The 20,483-nt window shown below is 40.4% G+C and overlaps 1 protein-coding gene and 1 long non-coding RNA gene across 4 annotated transcripts in view; one reads left to right on the forward strand and one right to left on the reverse strand.

Moving 5' to 3' along the window:
* bcar1 (BCAR1 scaffold protein, Cas family member) overlaps positions 1 to 20,483 on the reverse strand; it is a 62,479-nt gene that overhangs the window by 26,683 nt on the left and 15,313 nt on the right. The window contains exon 2 of one of the 3 annotated variants that reach the window (XM_028429887.1): positions 14,851 to 14,898. The exons of 1 other annotated variant lie outside the window; for it this stretch is intronic. In XM_028429887.1, coding sequence (XP_028285688.1) covers positions 14,851 to 14,898 — 48 coding nt within the window. Of the gene's footprint in view, positions 1 to 4,895; positions 5,275 to 14,850; positions 14,899 to 20,483 lie in introns of those variants that run through there. One more of the 3 variants, XM_028429888.1, reaches the window with a different exon arrangement.
* LOC114451356 (uncharacterized) lies at positions 952 to 15,371 on the forward strand. Its single transcript, XR_003672197.1, has 3 exons — positions 952 to 963; positions 10,155 to 10,156; positions 15,300 to 15,371. It is a non-coding gene; the product is annotated as an uncharacterized LOC114451356 (long non-coding RNA).

A 20,483-nucleotide genomic window follows, 5' to 3' on the forward strand; every position in this document is an offset into this window, starting at 1 on the left:
GGACAGATCGGAAAAACTGGAATACACTGCATCTAATTATTTAGGAATCAGCTTACCAGACATTTTTAAAACAGATGTAAGGTGAAGATATTAGTGGAATTAGTTATTAATTCCTGTTCATTGTGCCAGTGCAATTTGTACTGAAGGTTTTTACATCAGCTCTTTGTATAATATGTTGCTTTTGGAACCATTTTAACATACTGATTTAATTATTACCTTCAACAATAGAGCAGAGAAGCAACATTTGATTGTGGGCTTCTGTAGCAGGACTGAAACATCTACACATTTCAGTCTCCAAAGTCAAGAGCTGTGCATCATAGAATGAACATGTACCTCAAAGCAGCCTTAATGTTTTGTTTTGTTTTGTTTTGTTTTTTGGTAAAACAATCTACTTAAAAGTCCCTTTTTAACAGTCAATACTGAAGTAAGTGAACTTCTGATGGACAGTAAAAGCTTGTTGGTCAACTGCTAGTCTAACTGGCTGCAATAGACAGATTTTTACAAGAATTTGTCATGTATGGCAATCAGCGATGAAACCAGGCTGGCATCAACAAGCTCAGTCCAAGTTTAGTAATATATGTATTCTGACTAGTGTTGTCTTTGCTTTTAGTTAATTGGTAAGTATTGTTATAAGCTTTGGAAATTTAGGGTATCAGCACCTTCACAAATTATTATGTCATGTGCAATACACAACAGATGATGTCCAGTGCAGCTTGTGTTTAAGGGCTTTACTAACGTTTATTTACACAGGTATCATGTTGACACACCCTCTGATCACTGTGTGACAGAGATTATGGCGAATTCCTGTGCTCAAAACACGCTGATGATAAAGAGAAGCTGGATACAAACCTTAAAACTGCATAAATCTGCATCAAAAGCTGTAGAACTGCATAATCACAGTAGTAATACAGGTTTTTTTTTTAAGTTCAGAACCACAGGAGGCATAAATCTCCATTGTGAACTGTGACACTGATCACTCACATAAATCTGCTGGGAAAGAGTGCAGCTGAGATGGCACTGATTCAGCACTGAGCAGAGAGGAAAACATCCAGTCATTCAAAGCTTAACTGTGCTCCACCATAGGGACATACCCACAATAATAATTTCACACTAGTTTTTAACACTAATAACAAAAACATTAACAATATATAATATTTATATATATACATATACACATATATATATATATACATTCAGAGATTAGACTGAACTGAAATACCAGTGCTGATATTATCTGATTTGTCCGAGTATTGTTGTGTGTGTTAACCAATAAATTGTGATCTGAAATTTTATATACAGTAATGCAGAAAAAAGCTTGGGTAATGTAAACAAGATATCATTATCACGATAGCATTTGTACAGCATGTAGCAGCTGAGCAGATGTGTCAAATCTGGGTGACATAATTGACTAAATGTGTTGTTTATGTGTCAGGGATGTTGGAGATTATTCCATATCAAACATTAAGTGGGCATTTCTTCAGCTTTAAATCTTTAAAAATGTTCAATTTCTATGCATTCCCCTTTGACCCCTTTGAGTTAAAAACATAATCTTACAGTATCTATGCAAACAGTTAGATAAACACAATGAAACTACTGGAGAAACCTGAACACTTTGAATCTGAACAGATTTGCGTGGCTGACCTCCCCCAATGGTTAGTCCATGAGTGGTGTGGTATAAGTCAGGTTAGACTCATACTAAATTTCCCTTTGGGGATCAATGAAGTCCTATTTTACCTTATAAATCGTATCTTAAAGACAGACCTATCCAAACCTCACAGACACTGATCGTTTTTTTTTCTTTTCTTTTTTTAAAATTTTGATCAAAGTCACGTTTATCATTTATTCAGGAGATTTGACTAGAGAAAATAAGAAGTATAATTCTAGTGGAGTGAACTACATGCTTAACATTTCTCTTTTGCTCTCTCTCTCTCACACACACACACACACAGAGTGACGGACACTGCTTTGGACACTATGCTGAATTTATTTTAACATCTGTTACATTTAATAGGCTTTTGCTTATTGTTATTTATTATGCTTATTATTAGTATTTTTTATGTTTTGTATGTTTTGTTGCCGTGTGCTCAGTGTCCCTCATTTTTCAATTAAAGGGTCAAAGACCCTGTGTGTTTCACACTCTGCTTTGAGCATAATGAAGCCAACTTTGTGTCACACTGCTCTTTTGGGTCACGTTCACCTGTTAGTTGCAGAGACAGACAACACAGGGCGTGACCTGTTTTGTCAAGCATCTACGTGAATATTAAATGGTAGACGATAAATATAATCAGACTCAAGTATTAAGTTAAAGCCAAAGTAAACCATGGAGCATGGATGTTGCTGGGTGCCTGAGTCAATGCTCTCAGCACTGTTCCTCCAAAACCTTTTTTAGATGCTCTGCAGAATGACAGAGAACCACATGGTATCTGGGTCAAAGGTGGCTATACTGAGTCACGTCTACTGGCATGTATGAGTCACACAGAACTCCTTATGCCTCTGTGCTGGGACACAATGTTAGAAAGTGTGTAGAACTTTACTAAGGTAACATCCCACTGACTAATTCATTATTAAGATTAATTAAGACTGCCTTAATGTGCGACATTTGAATGAGCTTTAACTCAAGGGTCAATGCAGATAGCTGTATTTGGCGAATTGGTGGACCTCTATGTGTGTGGTGTGGGAAAGAGGGCTGGGTGGCTAATCACTGGTGCCAGATCACCATGGGGGAGCTTGAGACTGAGAATGTGCGTGCGTGTGTGTCATGCAGTAGACAGAGGGGAATTCCTGTGTAATCCAGGACTTTATGACTCAGTCGGTGAGTCAGGACTAAATACATGGACATAGAAATGAGTTCTGACACAATGATGATCTCTGAGAATGCCTGCACTGATCATTGATATCTACATATATATTTAAGTATTACAATGAATGATATACAAATATCAAAACAATTAGCAGATAAGCCATGTGGGTTTGTGATGTATTGTATTTCCTCAAATAACTCAATAACTCTGACATTGTCCACACAAACAAAAGGCCATCCTCGACTATATTCTATCCTTTGTAATGACAGAGTCTGTCTGTGTTTTATAGTTTTATTTATGGTGTTCCTGGATTGCAGGGTAGTGCAGAGGTTAGCGCTGCTGCCTCACAAGAAGATTCCTAGTTTGATTCTAGCTGGGGCCTTACTGTATGGACAATCAAATCCACATTTCCTACTTAATTAAAACAAGTTACATTTATGAAATTAATGGTACAAATCTGCTTCAGGTAGAGGCCTGTAAAATCCTGCAATGTGCAAAAGGGATACAGTTCAATCTCTCCATATGATAGCTGCTTTTTAAACACTGCTCTATCTGACAGCTAAAGTGTTTAACAGTGTGTTTTAATTATCCAGGATCAAGTGAGGGAAACCTGATTCCAAGAGTGAACTAGAAAACCGGATATTCTCTCTCCCACAAACTCACACAGGCACACTCCAAATGGTATGGGGAGAACCCTCTTTATCTACCTAAAACCAGCATTTTCCTTGCTTAGTTTTAAGATTAAGAAAACCTTTATTAGTCCCACAATGGGGGAAATTGCATAATTGCACAATTGCAATTGCATTTTCTGTGTGTGACTGTTTCTCAAGGACAGTCATGAAATCAGAGTTGTTACAGCAAAACATAAATTATGAATCAAAGAGTAGCTTAGCCTTATTGAACAAATAACATTCAATGTAAATAGAGACAGGACAAGCAGACATAGCGTGTCAGCTTTGTACTGTCAGTGGGAACACTGACAGAGGTGTGTCTGAGTTCCACAGCGCTGGAAAGTTATCTTCTATTAATTTCACAGTAATTACTGGCATGTAACACACACATACACACACAATGATCTGCTCTGCAGAATTTCACTGTTTGCCACATTCCACACAGACACACACAGTGGGTTAGGATATAAACAGACACAGAGGCAAACAACAGCAACAGCAGTTTCTTTTTCTTTCCTTTTCCCAATCATTATTCTCTTTCATCGGCACGGTCACATTCAATACCTGCACATATTATCCGGATCTGCTTCTAACTTAATGGAAACATTTTTTTCTTTCAGTCTAGTGATTGTCTCCCTCTGTCCTTTGCCTATAAAAACCTTCATTTCATTCTATTTTCCTCTGAGTCAGCATAAAGACAGACCACGTCTCTCTCTCTCTCTTTTTTCTTTCTCCAGTCATAAACCTTCCTAATTCCCCCTCTAAAGTGCCACTGACACATATGTTTGCACAGTAAAGAGCAACAAGCAGAGAAGAGAAAAAAACCCAAACAGCTTAATGTTTTTTTTACAAAGCTGCATGTTCTGTGTGCGGTGATGCATTCAAGAAATGAAGTTTGTAAGAAAAATGAGCTGTTTATCCTCAAGAGGATTGCAGGAATCAAGTGACTCTCTTGTAACTTTTACCTGTCACATTCTTTATTTCCCACAGCACACGTTTTTCCATTTCTTTATATATGCTTGCTTTATAATAAGTCAACTTTAAAAAAAAAGTTGATTTAACTTGGGCAGGTTTGACCTTTTTGTGCTTGCACATTCCATTACAGAGCAGCAACGTTTCCTCAGTGTACACACACGCAGACACAAACACACATTCCCTGCTGACAACTAACAAAAGGTAGGAATTCACAGAAAAAGTGAACTCCAGCTTTTCTCTCCTCCCCCTTCACATTTTCCTTGTCTTAATACTCAACTCAATCCCCCACCCCCCACCCACGCCAGTCCACAGCTGGGATACCGCAAGTCCTGCTAAAACACTCAAACACTGAATCGCAGCAGTGAACAAATAGCATGAGTCATATAAAGAACTTTAAAAAAGCCTACATGCCATGGAGACAGTGATTTTTGCATGAACGCACACTCACCAGATAGTTCATTTTGTCCCTGCTGCAGTGAGACGGCTGTGGTAACTTCAGGGCAGGGCTCCAGCTCAGCCCTGTGAGACACTTATGCCAACTGGATCGTGTTGTAAGAATAGATTCCAAACGATCCCCAAACTACTCCAAGTCTCCTCCTCCACCCTCCTTCTTTCCTTCCCTCCTGTCTCCTTCTGTCCCCGATCTTCTCCTCTTCTCTGCACCTCTCCTCTTTCTTGTACAGTCTTGTTTTCAGTAGTCAAGCAAATCCTGACACATTCTACTGCTCTGTGATCTCACACAGCAGGAATGAGACTGCTGCTTGGCCCATTTACTTCTAGCCTGCTCACCCCCTCTTTCTCCCTTGATCTCCCTGTCGCTCTCTCCCTCTCCCTCCTGAGGAAAAGAGGGAGGAGTGTGTAACCCTGCACGTCACTTCCTGTTGGATTCTGACATACCTTCTATCCTGTCAGGTCATTGGTCTGAGGAACTGTTATCATGCTAAATAAGCCCCCGTCTTTCTCCCCCTGGCTGCTAGAACCTGTCAGTGCATAGTGATAGTCAGTTTACACACTGATTGTTCTTCTGCTGTGGCAGGAGGGATTATCGATGAATTTCATTTAATCCTAAATGGTCACTCTTTCATCTACAGCAGGTCAGCTGAAAATGCAGCAACTGGTGCTAGTTGTATCTGCATGTGGCTGACATTTATGCATATAAAGGACATCAAAAATCAACAGCAGGCGGAGGGATGAAAGGTATAAAACCTAAGATGTGATGTTTTTGCTTTTCTGCTGCACCTACTGCTAAGTGGCAAAAGAGAGATTTTAGTACAGCAGTTAAAATGTGCCATACACCAACCTATTAGGACATACTTGTGTGCATGGAATGCTAGTCAGTCATAGAATACCAGAGTTTGTAATGAATTTGAAAAAGTTTTTTTTGCTTATTTTTGCACATCAGACATAGCGACTGAAATTGCAGTTAGAGTTTGAGCTGACAACAGTTGCTGAACAATAATTAACTGCAGATCTTCTTGTTTCCACTCCACTCCACTTGTTTCCTCCTGTAGTTTTCTTTAGCCTCTTTACCTTTAAGTTTCTCTGAATACCTCTGAAAGCCTGCACCTTCTTGTAGAGGATGGCTTTTATGTCTTTTGTTACCTACGGCTTGTTGTTGTGACAACACAAAAATTAATGTAGTCTGTGATGCACCCTGTAAGCCAATCAATGTCCTCACTATGCGGCTCACAGAGTACCTCCCAGTCCGTTACCTCAAAGCAGCCCTGCAGTGCCAAACAGCTATACTGTCTGAGAGCACTTTACAGACAGATACCAGAATGTGACCCCTGAAGCTGGATCCATACTCCGGGAGACAAAGAACTTTTTCCCCCGTGCAGACGTTACGCCCACAAAATGACGTCATTTTTTGTCTCTGACCGCCCGCTGATCCGCACTCTTGTGCACAGGGTCCGGGCCGAACTTTGTCTTTCAAGGCTGTGCGGCAACCATGCTGTGATTGGTCGGAATTTATTGTGGGCGTGATGAAAGTGGAGAAGCGCAAGAGCCTCTCCAGGTATATAGGTAGGTGTATAAACAGCACTGATTCAACAGATTTAATTAATTCAACAATGGATGTTTTTGAGGAGAAGCTTGCTGAGGCAACAACTCCTGGAAGGAGATAGCAATGATACTTTGCACAGAAGAGAGTGTGTGTCGCAAAAAGTGGCGCTACCTGCGCGACAGATTTGCAACGGCAAGACGCCGTGTGCATATTCGTCTCCTCGTCCATCTCCTTTAACAAAGCTGCAAAATCCATAATGTCAGCTGCTGTACCTTCCTCTGTTCGCAAACACTGGAGGTGGGCTGTGTGTGATGTTGTTCCTGTTTGGTGTCTGACGTGCGCTGCAGTGGGCGCACACACACGTCTTGCGGAGTATGGTACCTCCGTGCGGAAAAGACCTTTTTTTTTATCTCTTACCACCCGTGGAGCGCGTTCTCCACTCTTTGTCTCGCGGAGTATGGATCCAGCTTGAGTGAGCATGGGGTGACAGTGGCAAGGTTAGGTCAGCAGTTGTAAATGTGAAGGAAGACATGCCAATTGCACCAACAGGGTTTATGTGGTTTGATTGGGGACAGATCACCAATCAAACATGAAACAATTGAGCTGTTGAAAAATGTCACTATACCTACTGTTACAGCATAATTAATGTGTTGCTTCCCTCATGTTCAACATCAAAGACCCATGATGACCCATTCGCATCTTTTCTCTATGCACTCTAATGTTAAAAGGAAACTTGAGAGCAAATGAACTTTAAATTCACGTCTGACTGACACAATGCCAGACTTTTACAGTTGACACAAGCTGAAATGATTCCTCTCTTATACATAACTTCATGTATAAAGTAGACCAGAGGTATTATACTGTCTGCAGTCATGCCAGTATAAATTTTCTATGATACAATAGAGTGATCCCCGTGACCCTGCACTTCAGGACAAAGCGGGTTCGGGTGATGGATGGATGGAATAGTGTCATCTTGTGGTAGCAATGATTTAGCAATTTGACATATAATGTATACACATTCCCTCAGGTAACAATAGCAGCCTCTGATTTAGGTATAGGCAAAATAAATAAATTAAAGAGGAATGAGATTTTCACAACAAATATATATACAATACAAATCTGGTTTTTAAATTTTGGTTGTGGTGGAGTGGTTTTGACATTATCAAAAATGTCTGATCACTGCCATGTGCCCTCCAAACCCTGCCTGTCTCTTTGATATTCACTAAACAATAGTTACATTGTGTCTGATTTTTCCAGCAGTAGTGCCAGCACATCACACACCTACGCACAAGCACACACTCCACCCTCCATGGAAAGGGCATACAGCCTCTATTACACTGACCTACAAAGGACAAGTGCATTCCACACAATAACACACACTGAACAGGAAGCCATTGAGGACTTAGACATGTAGGTCAATGGGAATGTGAATATGTTAATAGTCTGCTGGAGAAGCCGCTCCATGTCTTGAATTCATATCCATGCTTACACTGGCCTCATGGCCTTGTGGCCAGTGTATATAATGTCCTGTGGTTATTGTCTATTGTCTATTGTGTACTAAGCCAAAATTGGAATATCTTCTCAAAGTGCTTCATTGATTGCCTTGTAAATGAGACAGTTGGTTTCTAGTCTGCGTGACTAGATTTCCACTGGAGAAAGTCAATGTCTTAATCTAAGTACAAAATAATGAGCAGGTAATTCATTATCTGTGTAATCTCATTTCTTTGCATGTAGTACACGCATGTGTACATAGTTTTTACACATAGCATACTATAAAACGATTTTTTTCTATGTGCCATCAGCAGAACGCTATTTATTGTAACATAAAGAGGTTTTGTTACATAAGGCAAATAACCATACCTCCACTCAGCAAGACAGTGTTACTACTGCAACTTAAACAAACCTGACCTCTTAAAAGGACAGTACAGGTATTAACACTCTGGTTTTAATGGGTTATAAAACACACCTTAAATGGGACCAACAAAGGCTCCTATAAAATGATATTTACAACCTACACTAAATAAACTAATGCCAGCTACTGTCAGACTTCCACCCCAAACAACCCAGTAACATCATTGTCTCTGCTTAGACAAAATGGTACTATACATGCTGGGAAAAGTGCAAATTAACATTTAATTACTTTAGTCCTGCTTCACTGAAAGTGTTGAACTTATTTTGGATTATCCATCTTTAATTATGCTACAGTCTGTGTTTTATTTCCTCTTTTATAGGGAGAGACTACAGTTTTTTGCTGTTACTCTGATGCCTGACACTGCCAGACTGGAATAAAGTGGGTGCTCCACTCCTTCTGCATTCCTGCTCTGCACTCCATAGATTAAAATCCCATCTTCAAAAGCAGAATCAGCTGAATGTCAGTGACTGTGGATGAGCATTTTCTTCACTCACGTTCCATTCTCATGGTTAATAACTTAATTAACCCCTGTCAGCTCTCTGCTTTGGTCCAGCAGCTGATGCTGGCTAACTGATGGGCTTGGGGAGTGTATGTGTGCATGTGGAAGCCTGTTCATCATATCATCTGCTTATTGTAACAGCCAGTAATCTCTCTCAGCCATGAGCATACAATACAAACAGGTTTTACAGAGTACATGCTTGCAGTTGCACAGGCTGATGACTATTTCCAAGTTAGTGTTAAACAATAGGGTAAATGGAGACGGAATATCGCACACATCCACAAACCAGCATTCTAGTACTGGTGTGATTTCTGTGATGATCAGCAATAATCTAGAACCCACCAAATGCATGTAGTAGAGTCGAGTGACAGTGTGTGTGTGTTAATGTGTGTGCGGATTTAGTGCTTTAATCCTAAATTAAAGTGGAGCAGGAAACAGTGACAGGCAAATTGAAAATTAGCTTAGCTGAGTCTCGTTTTTTATGTTTTTTATGGCTAAAAAGGAGACTCATGTACTTACAGCATTCAGGTGACTTTTGCGTTATAGTATTGCTGTCCTGTTAAAACTCTCAATTCCAGAGATTTCTCCATTATTAGCTGCAATCCACTGACATTAAAGTGTGGAAGTGATGCAATACTTATCTGCAGGAGATGACACAGCTGTGTAGTATACTGACCACTTGCATGGCCTGAAAATTCAATTCAATTTTATTTATATAGCACATTTTACAATCAGAATTGTCTCAAAGAGCTTCACAGAGACAATTAAATAAACTTTAAACATCTCTGATTTCTTTCTTTTTCTGATGTTACTGTATTGTTTCAAATATAACAGTGTTTTTTTAAGAAATATATCTGAAAAATGGGTTTGCATCTGCAACAACAATTAGCAGCAAGTACATGTTAAATGAGAGTGCCCTGAGAAACGACTCACCCCTGTAAACTAGTTTACAGTGCCAGGGGACTGCATGATGGCAAGTGCATGAAAAAATGTGTGCCAGAGTATAATGTTAGAATACAGCAAACCTGAGAAGATAGTCTTAAAATTACCAACAGTCAAAGAAAAGCTTACTGTGGTCTACCCAATAGCTTAACATACCATAATATCTTTTTTGTTCTAGTACCCATTGCATTCCCCTCAATGGGGGTAAACCCAGAACATGAGTAATAGAGTAGACGTGCAGCAGAACAGAGAATAAGAAGACCATACAGAACACAAATGAAATAGCTAGCTTCAAAATGGAACACACTAGTGAAATGACAAAAGATGAACTTTGTCCAAACTGCTTCAGCAGCCGTGTCTTTCGTGCCTCCATCGTGAAGGTCAACTTTCATCATTTTATCAGCTGTAATCTTTTTCAGTATTGGACTGCTCAGTGTGAATGCATTCTATTTACTGCACTTACAGCCATTCAGAGCTGCCTGGGGCATTTTCATAAAGCCAAGGCATGAATGCCACTCTGACAACAACTACTGAGTAGTGAGCCAAGTAGAGATCGACCCACAATGGTTTTTCTATTACCGAAGCAAATGTGATGATGAGGTCAGGGTCAGCCGTTGGCCAACAAGTGATGCAGATTTTTTCGGCCAATTTTTAGTGCCGATCTTGATGTTTCTTGATGTAATAAGTGGGTGCACAACCATTTTGACCTTAACACCATCATTTATTGAACACTAGGGGTGTAAGAAAAAATCGATTCTGTGAAATATCACGATATTTTATTTGTCGATACTGGAATCGATTTAAGTTGTGGCCAAATTGATTTTTTTATTAATTATTTATGAGCAAACATTAATTTCAGCATCTTACTTTTGTGGTGCACAATGTCTCTTTAAGCAGCTCTGCTCCGCACCAAAGCAACAAGTCAAAAAGTCAAAGTCAAAGTCAAAGTCAGCTTTATTGTCAAATCTGCTATATGTGCTGGACATACAGAGAATCGAAATTGCGTTACTCTTCACTCCGCAACATGTAACATGTAACTAAAAACTAAAGATAAATTTAAAGTGTAAAAAAATGTACCTACAATGAGGCACACACAAAATACAAGGCACATAATGAAGGCACAATGCAGTGAGAGTGCAAAAGATGTATAGTGCAAGACAGTGCAGTTGGCATAATATGAACAGGAATTGTTTAACTTATAACAGCTTATTGTGACTGGTATGAGAGTGCAAAAGATGTAATGGTGCAAGACAGTGCAGTTGGCATAATGTAAACAGTCCAGGAATAGTTCAAGTTATGCTTATATGAGACTGGTATGACATGACTAAGGTGCAAGAGAATGCACAGGGTAAAGTGGCTGGTACAAAGAGTTCCTATCTTGGGTGGTGGGGTGGTGGTAGGGGTGGGGGGATGGTGGTAGGGGTAGGGGGTGGGGGGTGGTGTCAGGGAAGGGGGAGAAAGTGGGGCACAGCAGGGAGAGAGTTCAGCTTCCTGACAGCCTGGTGGATGAAGCTGTCCCTCAGTCTGCTGGTCCTGGCCCGGAGGCTGCGCAGTCTCTTTCCTGATGGCAGCAGACTGAAGAAGCGGTGTGAAGGGTGGGTGGGGTCTCCTGTCACGCGGAGGGCCTTTCGGGTGAGACGGCTGTCGTAGAGGAGGGAGGGGAGAGGGATGCCGATGATCCTCTCAGCTGCTCTCACTATGCAATGAAGCGTCTTCCTGCAGGTGGCGGTGCAGGCTCCGTACCACACAGTGATGCAGCTGGACAGGATGCTCTCAACAGCCTCTCTGTAGAAGGTGCACAGGATGGAGGGAGGGGCTCTGGCTCTTTTGAGCTTGCGGAGGAAGTAGAGGCGCTGCTGTGCCTTCTTGGTCAGTGATGCAGTGTTGTTAGTCCAGGAGAGGTCCTCAGTGATGTGCACACCCAGGAACTTGGTGCTGCTCACCTGCTCCACAGCAGCACCGTCGATGGTCAGAGGGGTGTGCTGACTCTGTGCTCTCCTGTAGTCCACAACCATCTCGTTTGTCTTCTCCACATTCAGGGAGAGGTTGTGGTCTCTGCACCACCATCGGCCAGAAGGTGCACCTCATTCCTGTAGTATGTTTCATCTCCACCGGAGATGAGACCCACCATAGTTGTGTCGTCCGCAAACTTCACAAAGATGTTGGTGTTGTGTGTTGGCGTGCAGTCATGGGTCAGCAGAGTGAAGAGGAGGGGGCTCAGCACACATCCTTGGGGTGTTCATTATGATGGTGCTGGATGTGTTTCTGCCGACCCGCACTGTCTGAGGTCTCCCGGTGAGGAAGTCCAGCAGCCAGTTGCACAGCAAGGAGTTCAGCACCAGCTGGTCCGGTTTGTTGATGAGCTGCTGTGGGATGATGGTGTTGAATGCTGAGCTGGAGTCTATGAACAGCATTCGAACGTATGAGTCTTTATTTTCCAGGTGGGTGAGAGCTGTGTGGAGTGCTGTGGAAACAGCATCACTGGTTGACCGGTTGGGCCGATATACAAACAACAAGATCTCGCGAGAGCCACCACGCGATAGCTGTTTATTCTCTAGTTTCGTGGTCATTGTTCAGTGCTCAGTGTTGACACTGAACATGGCCGACACCAACAATGAGATACAAGAGGCTCCAGGGACTTATAAAGCTGACATTTTGACTCACTTTGGCTTTTACAATAAAGCAGGGAGCACAGACTACGACAAGAGCCACGCTGTGTGCAAACTCTGTCAAGCCAGAATTAACCGCCTGTTGTGCAGCGCTCTCGGACACATGGCCCGGGCAGAACTTTTTCTCTCAAGGCTGTGCGTCACTCATGCTGTGATTGGTCGGAATTTATTGTGGGCGTGATGAATGTGGAGAAGTGCAAGAGCTTGTTCAGGTGCAGAACATACATACAGAAGGAGGAAGTACAACGACGATGGACAGTTTAGATGAGCAGCTGGCAAACAGCTCCTGGAAGGAGAAACACGGCGCACAGAGGAGAGTGTCTGTCCAAAAGGTGGCGATAAAAATTAATCCCAGTATTGATCACGGCGTTACAGTGGCTGGATGCGCACATTAAACACCGGGAGACGGGATGTATTATTGCAGACAGTCATCCACACGTTCACAGAATTAAACTCACGCCAGGTAACCACGACTGTGCTCACAATTTGCAATACAACTGCATTGTCAACCTTTTGTGTGTGACGTGTGCTGCGTAGGAGGGCCGTATGAGGAGTTCTGCACACACACGTCTCGCGGAGTATGGTACCTCCTTGCCGAAACAAACATTTTTTTTTACTCTTACGACCCGTGGAGCGAGTTCTCTGTTCTCGTGGAGTATGGAACAGCCTTTAGAGCCCCGTTACGACATATCTTCCCAACAACACATCACGGATATTGCTTTACCCAGGTTGTACAAAGAAGTAAAAGTAACTGTGCTTAATGAGCTCAGCTCTGCTGTGAGAGTGGCATTGACATGTAATGCTTGGACTTCGAGGTGCGTCGAACCATATGCAACCACAACAGCTCATCACTTTACTGACGAGTGGAAGTTAGAGTCCCGTGTCCTCCACAAGAATCTTCACATGAAAAATAAGCACTAGATAAGACAAACCAGCTGTAGCAATGTCAACAACAGACAGACTATATCCCTCTTTTCTAAGAAGGCATATGCCTTAAGTTGTTAAGTGTTGTGATGTTGCATTTTGCAGAGTTACTTGGTATTTGTATTTAGTATGTATCATATATATATATATGATATATATATATATACAAATGTTAGGTGTTGAAGAACACTTGAAAGAAGACTGTGAAAGAAGACACTTGAAGAACCTCATTGATACATTTGATTTTGTAGAAACCAGACAACATTGAGTTTTGAAAATACTGCAAGTTCTTTGTTTGCCATTAAAACAACTTGAATGTAAGATACAGTTGCATTGTGCAATGTTAATGAAAAAATTTCGTCTTGTGAAAGGTGTATTACTAGTATTCAGATGAGGCTTATATAATCGCAATATATCGTCTTTGTTACAGTATCGGGATATATCGTATCGTGACATGTGTATCGTGATACGTATCGTATCGCCAGATTCTTGCTAATACACAGCCCTTTGAACACTGACTTCCATCTTTCGAATCTTAATTTTGTGGACTGCAAGGCATTAGAATCATGAGCATGTCCAAATTATTTTAATCTATATGAAAATATCATCTAATCACAAAAAATGAATGACATTGCATTATTTGCATGCACTTAAGTCATTCTAAAATAACAAAGCAGCTTATTAAAAAAAGCCTGCACATTACATTTACTGTAAATATAAACTGTGTGGCAGCAACAAATCATCATATCACACAAGGAGATTCTAATTGATATCCTACCGAGGACAAAACACTTATTGGCTGAATTAGTGTGATTACTGTGCTTCATTTGTAATTACTCACAAATCCAAAAGCCTGTTTATTTGTTGCCTTTTTGTGTGTCAGGTTGCAGTTGTTTGTTTGTTACAGTCGTTTGGTCACAAACAGGAGTAGTGCAGCGATTTTTCTCTGCTGCACTACAGGAAATCCACACCAGCCCACCTGCAAAGATCTGCAGGTATACACTGTATTACAGCAGATTTTACATGCAGGCATTTTGCATGTTTTTGCCAAAACACTACAAGCAGGGACATGAGCCTTTAGTGTAACTGCTGAGCTAAGTGCAGGTTCACTGAGTCACATGACATCCACTCCCAGGATACAGCAATCATCAGATAGTAATAATGGTAATAAAATAGGCTGTCTGTAGTCATGCATCCCTTAAAACATTCAGTTATGAATTGGGATCAGACTCAAATATTAGTCTGGCAATGTTATGGACTTATATTGGCCAATTACAGATGTAGTGAAAATATTAGCATCTTTCTTTCTGGGAGGTCTGGAAACAGAATATGCCTCTAATAAATGTACAGTCACTGCATTGACACACATTTTTGTTTTTCCTCATCACATGAATGACATATTAGAGCAAACTTTCAATGCTGTGTTATTACTCCACTCCATGCTGGAAGACCTACCTCTACCTGTGGTGCCCCCTGCAGGCAGTCAAATATTCTACAGAACACCTGGACAAGGACGTATCAGGAAACAGACCATGTAAAGACATGAATAAACTTAAAAAACATTCAAGCAAAAAGATCTGTTAGTTGCTGATAGGAAGTAAAGATATATATATTGATGAGGATATCCAATACCTACATGTTAGATAAATGTTTTTTGTAATAAAATCAGTAAAATTATACTATAAAATTATACTAGGGCTGTAATCAACCAAAGAAAGTCTTGGTCGACTGAACCCCTCAAATTTTGACAAAAAATCGACTAATCGCGGGGTTACCTGTGTACCTGTGTGCGCGTACCCGTGATGGTGCGCGTACCCGTGACGGTGTGCTGCTCCTGACTACGGTGGGAAAGTTGAAGCAATAAAGTTCAACAAATTAAGTAACATAAAGACTACAAAGACTAGTAATTTATTTGCTTATTATTACATTGGTTTGACCTGATTATTTTGCGCTGAAATTAATTACACACTTGAGTCTGTCGGCTCCGACAGCGCTTTGATTCACAATATCACTTTTCTGAAAAATATACCCTCATCTAGTGATATCAGCACAAAACCTGTGGAGGAATATTTAGACAATTTTTGTCATGATATAATATTTACAGACACTATCATGTCGCTCTGCACACAGAGCGAGACTGAACACGAGCCAGAACGTGTCGACCAATAAATCGACCAGTCGACCGGGAGATTACAGCCCTAAATTATACATTAGATATTGCCTAATAACAACTAGCAATCAACTACACTTGTGCCAAGCAAACAGCAACTTTCTTCTTTTCTAACATAAAGCCAGCATCCAGCCTGACGGCAGCCTCACTCAAGTAAATATACAGATGCATTCACAGTTTAACATCATCACATTGCAGAGCAGGAAAAAAGCAAGAGGACAGATCAGTCCTACAAAGCACTCCAGAGGCTGGGCTATCTTTTTATAGGCCATCAAAAGTAGAGTAGGCTAATTAGCATTCAGTACCAATATAGAGCAGCACAACACTTGCCCAGGTTCTGTATTTTGTACTGCATAATATTGGAATGCCATAAATCTTGACAAGACAACACAGCAGAAGAGTTTACATCCCTTCAGTAATGGGTTTGGTGCTGATGTGTAATGAAATGTTTAAAAACATGAAGCTGTGTCAGTGGCCTTTTGCTCTAGTGGGAGCCTGATCAGCAGGTCCTGCTGGATGCTTTTTTTAATCCACATAATGTGTAGATTAGAAAAGATTTGCATGGATTACAGATGGATTTTCACCACAGATGGCCCACACACAACCTGCCTGAGGTGTTGCAACTATCACTGTGAATACTACACATTACTGAACTGTCATCAATGACTCCTTTATTTACGGACTTGCATTTTAAATGATCAATGGGATTTCTATCATTTGCAGTGATGTGAAAGTATAGACAATAGCCACTGAAAACAACTGCACAATAGTGCAGAGATTGCGGATACCTAACTTCAACTATCACATTACCATCTATGCTGGTGTGCAATGTTTGTACATAATTCCTCTTATCTTTTATTTTTTACTTTACTATATTCTATTTTATTCTATTTAACTCTTGCTCTGACTGTCAGTGTTGTATTGCTGCAGGTACCCACATTTCCCTGAGGGACCTTCCCAAAGGGATTAATAAAGTATATTCTATTCTATTTATAGTACTTTGTCAACCATTCAGTCAATAACACAGCACATGACCAAATGACTTTGCTAGCAGAATATTTAAATCAACATGCATTAATTTATGGTGCTATGTCTCCAATATATGTTTGTACAATTCTAACACCAACCGACATTATTTTTTAAGAGCAAAATGAATGAAGGAGTTTCTATCTCACAGACTAAATGTCATGACATCTGCGTATGTGACAGCTCTGACATTTTTGTCTTAGTTTCTACACTGCTGTCTGTGAAGCAGAAATGTCTTATACTGTAATGTGATAGAAATTAGAGTATAAATGCAAACAAAGTACCTATAAGTTACATTAGTTTGGGGAAGCTGGCATCTTCTTACATAATCCCTGATGTGAGACCGTTTCAATGTGAGATAAAATAATCCTGACCTAATTTCATAGCTGTGGTCCACCAGCAAGGACAAGAATGTGTTTGAGAGATTTACACAACTAAACACACACATATGCATTCTCTCTCTCTCTCTCTCTCTCTCTCTCACACACACACACACTGCAGTCTGGCTTGTGTACTAGTGCTCTGTTTCCAGTCCTGCTTTGCTTTTTTGAAGAACTCCAGTAAATAGGCATTGCACTACTTTACCTGTCAACAACAACAACTACAATAGGGATTGGGCAAATATACATGCATTCGAATGTTTTCAGTAAAGGCACAAAATCACACGTCACAAACTGAATGGCCTCAAATATCATGGATCATGGATCAAGCTGCTAAACTGAAGGAATGCAGTGCAGTGTCTGTCAACATACATATACTTTGCCATGGAAGACTTTGCATATAAAATCATTAACCAAAAACTCATGCTAAAAAGAATATAAAGGTTTTAAGAAATAAAACCCATAATAGCTACGAGCTTGCATACAAGTAGATGCTGGAAATATTCAGAAGGCTGAAGCAAGTCAACTAAACCTGTAGTGTTTTCAAGAAAAGTCTACAACCCTCTGAATGAAAATGACCTGGATGACTGAATCTTCATTGACATGCTGGAAAGTGTTCTTTACAGACTCTGCTATTGTGCACTTAAAGTCTCTGTGTTAGGAGTGTCTCTCACTGAATAATCAATGTCAAGAAGACCTATTACATCAACACTGGCTCTAGTGTATTGTCACTATCACACTATTACATTATTTCAGATCTTCATCTTTCTTTACTATTGTTATGTTAAAAGAATGCACATATACAACACACACAGTCGTACAAATAAACATACTGATATGTGCAGCACTGTTACTGGAGCGGTCAGCAGAAAAAAAAACTGTGAAAACCATGAATCAGCAGAAACTGAAAACTCTGTGCAAGAGTATGACTCAGCAGAAACTCGACTGTCACCACAACTCTTTCAACTGCATTGTAAACAAAAAGGTAGTGTCCTACTGTATAGTCGCAAGTCACATATCACTAATAAATTCCACCATTATCATTACAGTTCCAACACTTGTAACAGTATCTGCATGATACATTAGAAGACTAAAACTGCTTTGCCCTGTAGATCCATGCTCATGTTGTACATATGATGGCAGATGGCATGAATAAGAACACAAACATGTTTGCCAACATGACACGGCACAGATAACATCTGTTCCTGAAGAAAATAGGAAATGCTTCCTTCCATGCTGTTAATGTAATAAATGATACATTAACAGCATGTTTATGTATATGATATTTTGGAAGGGTTCGGGTCGTCCCAAATGTCCTCCATTTAAGGATTATGGTGGCCACTGTGCTCTTAGGAACCTTAAGTGCAGCAGATTTTTTTTGTAACCTTGCCCAGATCTGTGCCTTGCCACAATTCTGTCTCTGAGCTCTTCAGGCAGTTCCTTTGACCTCATGATCCTCATCTGCTCTAACATGCACTGTGAGCTGTAAGGTCTTATATAGACAGGTGTGTGGCTTTCCTAATCAAGTCCAAACAGTATCATCAACCACAGCTGGACTCACATGAAGAACCATCTGAAGGATGATCAGAAGAAATGGATGCAACCTGAGTTCAATATATGAGTGTCACAGCAAAGGCTCTGAATACTTAAGACCATGTCATATTTCACTTTTTCTTTTTTAATACATCTGCAGAAATGTCAACAACAAGTTTTTCTGTCAATATGGGGTGCTGTGTGTACATTACAGTTTTTTTCAGTCACTAACAAGCATTTGTCCAAACAATTGTCACATTTTCAGAACTCTTAATACAATGTGCACAGCAACGGCGTGTTGTGAACATACCATTCACAAATTTCATGTCGTTTTCACACAATATGCAGTCAGTAAACAAATTTCTACAATGCTTACATTGTCTCTTGCACAGGTGCTGAGGATTCTTCAATGAAATTGACACATAAAGGCGGACCTTGAGGAGTGATGTTTTTGGGAGCGTGTCACATGAAAAGACAAACAAAGTATTGTCTGGACGAGGGTTCAATCTGGCCAAAAGGTGTCGGCGGGGACGGAATGTTATAGGTAAAAGGGCCACGGCTGAAGTGCCAGGACAGAGAGGGGCAAACATCACAATGTGTGCAGCACTTGGAAATACTAGGTTGATCCATCATAGATGTCAGATTGGACCTACAATACAGAGCGCCTTCTTGCCTTTTTAAATGACCTTCCCTAGCACCTGGTTCCAAAGCAGGATCAGGGGACAGAGAACTTGAGGATCGTTGTCATCACCTGGGACAATGTGGCTTTCCATCACTCTCACATTGCAGTTGAAGACTGCCAAGCATTGATCCGTCATAGCAAGCGGCTTTATCCCAGGTGTATTGCCTTGGATGACATCATCAAATGCGATGTTGACGAAAACATGTTTAACAACAAGAGTTTAGAAAAAGTATCTAAAGAATGGCTAAGCGCTTCTTAGTGATTAGAAAAAAACTGTAATGAGGAAAAAAAATGAACTTTAATGATTTTAGTAAATGGCTCAATATAACAAAGAGTGAAAAATTTAAGGGGCTCTGAATACTTTCCGTACCCACTGTACATGCTGATCAGTGTATATAAAGTATCCATACAGTGATTAGCATTATGACCATAACCCGCTCTATAGCCCTTTTATTTATCTTTTCTGACCTGGTCCCAAAGTCTACTGCAACCTGACTGAATTTTCCACAGGGTGCACACCAGGCTGACGTCAGGAGGAGGAGCAGAAAGCTTTAGGTTACTGTAGTGTTTGCTGTGCTGTTTGTTAATTATTGGACTGAGGTGTATATTGTTTTGAATTACTTAATATAAAACTCAATACCTGTTTGTGGCTAACAGGGCAAAATGCTTGATTACTGGGTATGATTCAATTCAACCCTGACTAAAGAATGAGATTATTTACCTGAAATGTTTGAATTAATTTTTTTATATATATTTATTTTTGTATACTTTTGTTTTTTAATTTTGTTTTTTTAATTACTAGTTTAACAAAATGAGTTATTAGATTTATATCTAGATAATAAAGATAAACTTTATTAATCCCTGAAGGAAATTGTTAGGCTATGAGAGTTATGAGATTAAAAGAGAAGACAATAGAATACAAAGCTTTTACTAATAAAATAATAAAAATGAGTCATAGCCTCTCCTCCCTCTCCTGAACTGATGTGCCAGTTTTAACAGTGTAGACCAGAACTCTGTTGCAGCTTTTGCAACAAGCAAAGTCCAGATTTATTGACCATCTCAAACCTTTTTTGAACTGCAGCTGTTGACACCTCACCTCTCTCCATGCTCTGACTTAAGCTTAATCGCAGGACCTTGACCACCGCACCAGCTTGAGGCTAAATCAATTCAACAGGGATTTGCGTCATTTGCCCTAGGCAACCGTCTATTCCAAGAGTTGGCGCAGATTATGACCACCTGGCTAATAATGTGTAGGCCCCTGATTTGCCTCCAAAACAACCCCAGACCTGCCGTGGAA

Source organism: Parambassis ranga, chromosome 19, assembly GCF_900634625.1.
Source record: "Parambassis ranga chromosome 19, fParRan2.1, whole genome shotgun sequence".
Taxonomy (NCBI): domain Eukaryota; kingdom Metazoa; phylum Chordata; class Actinopteri; family Ambassidae; genus Parambassis; species Parambassis ranga.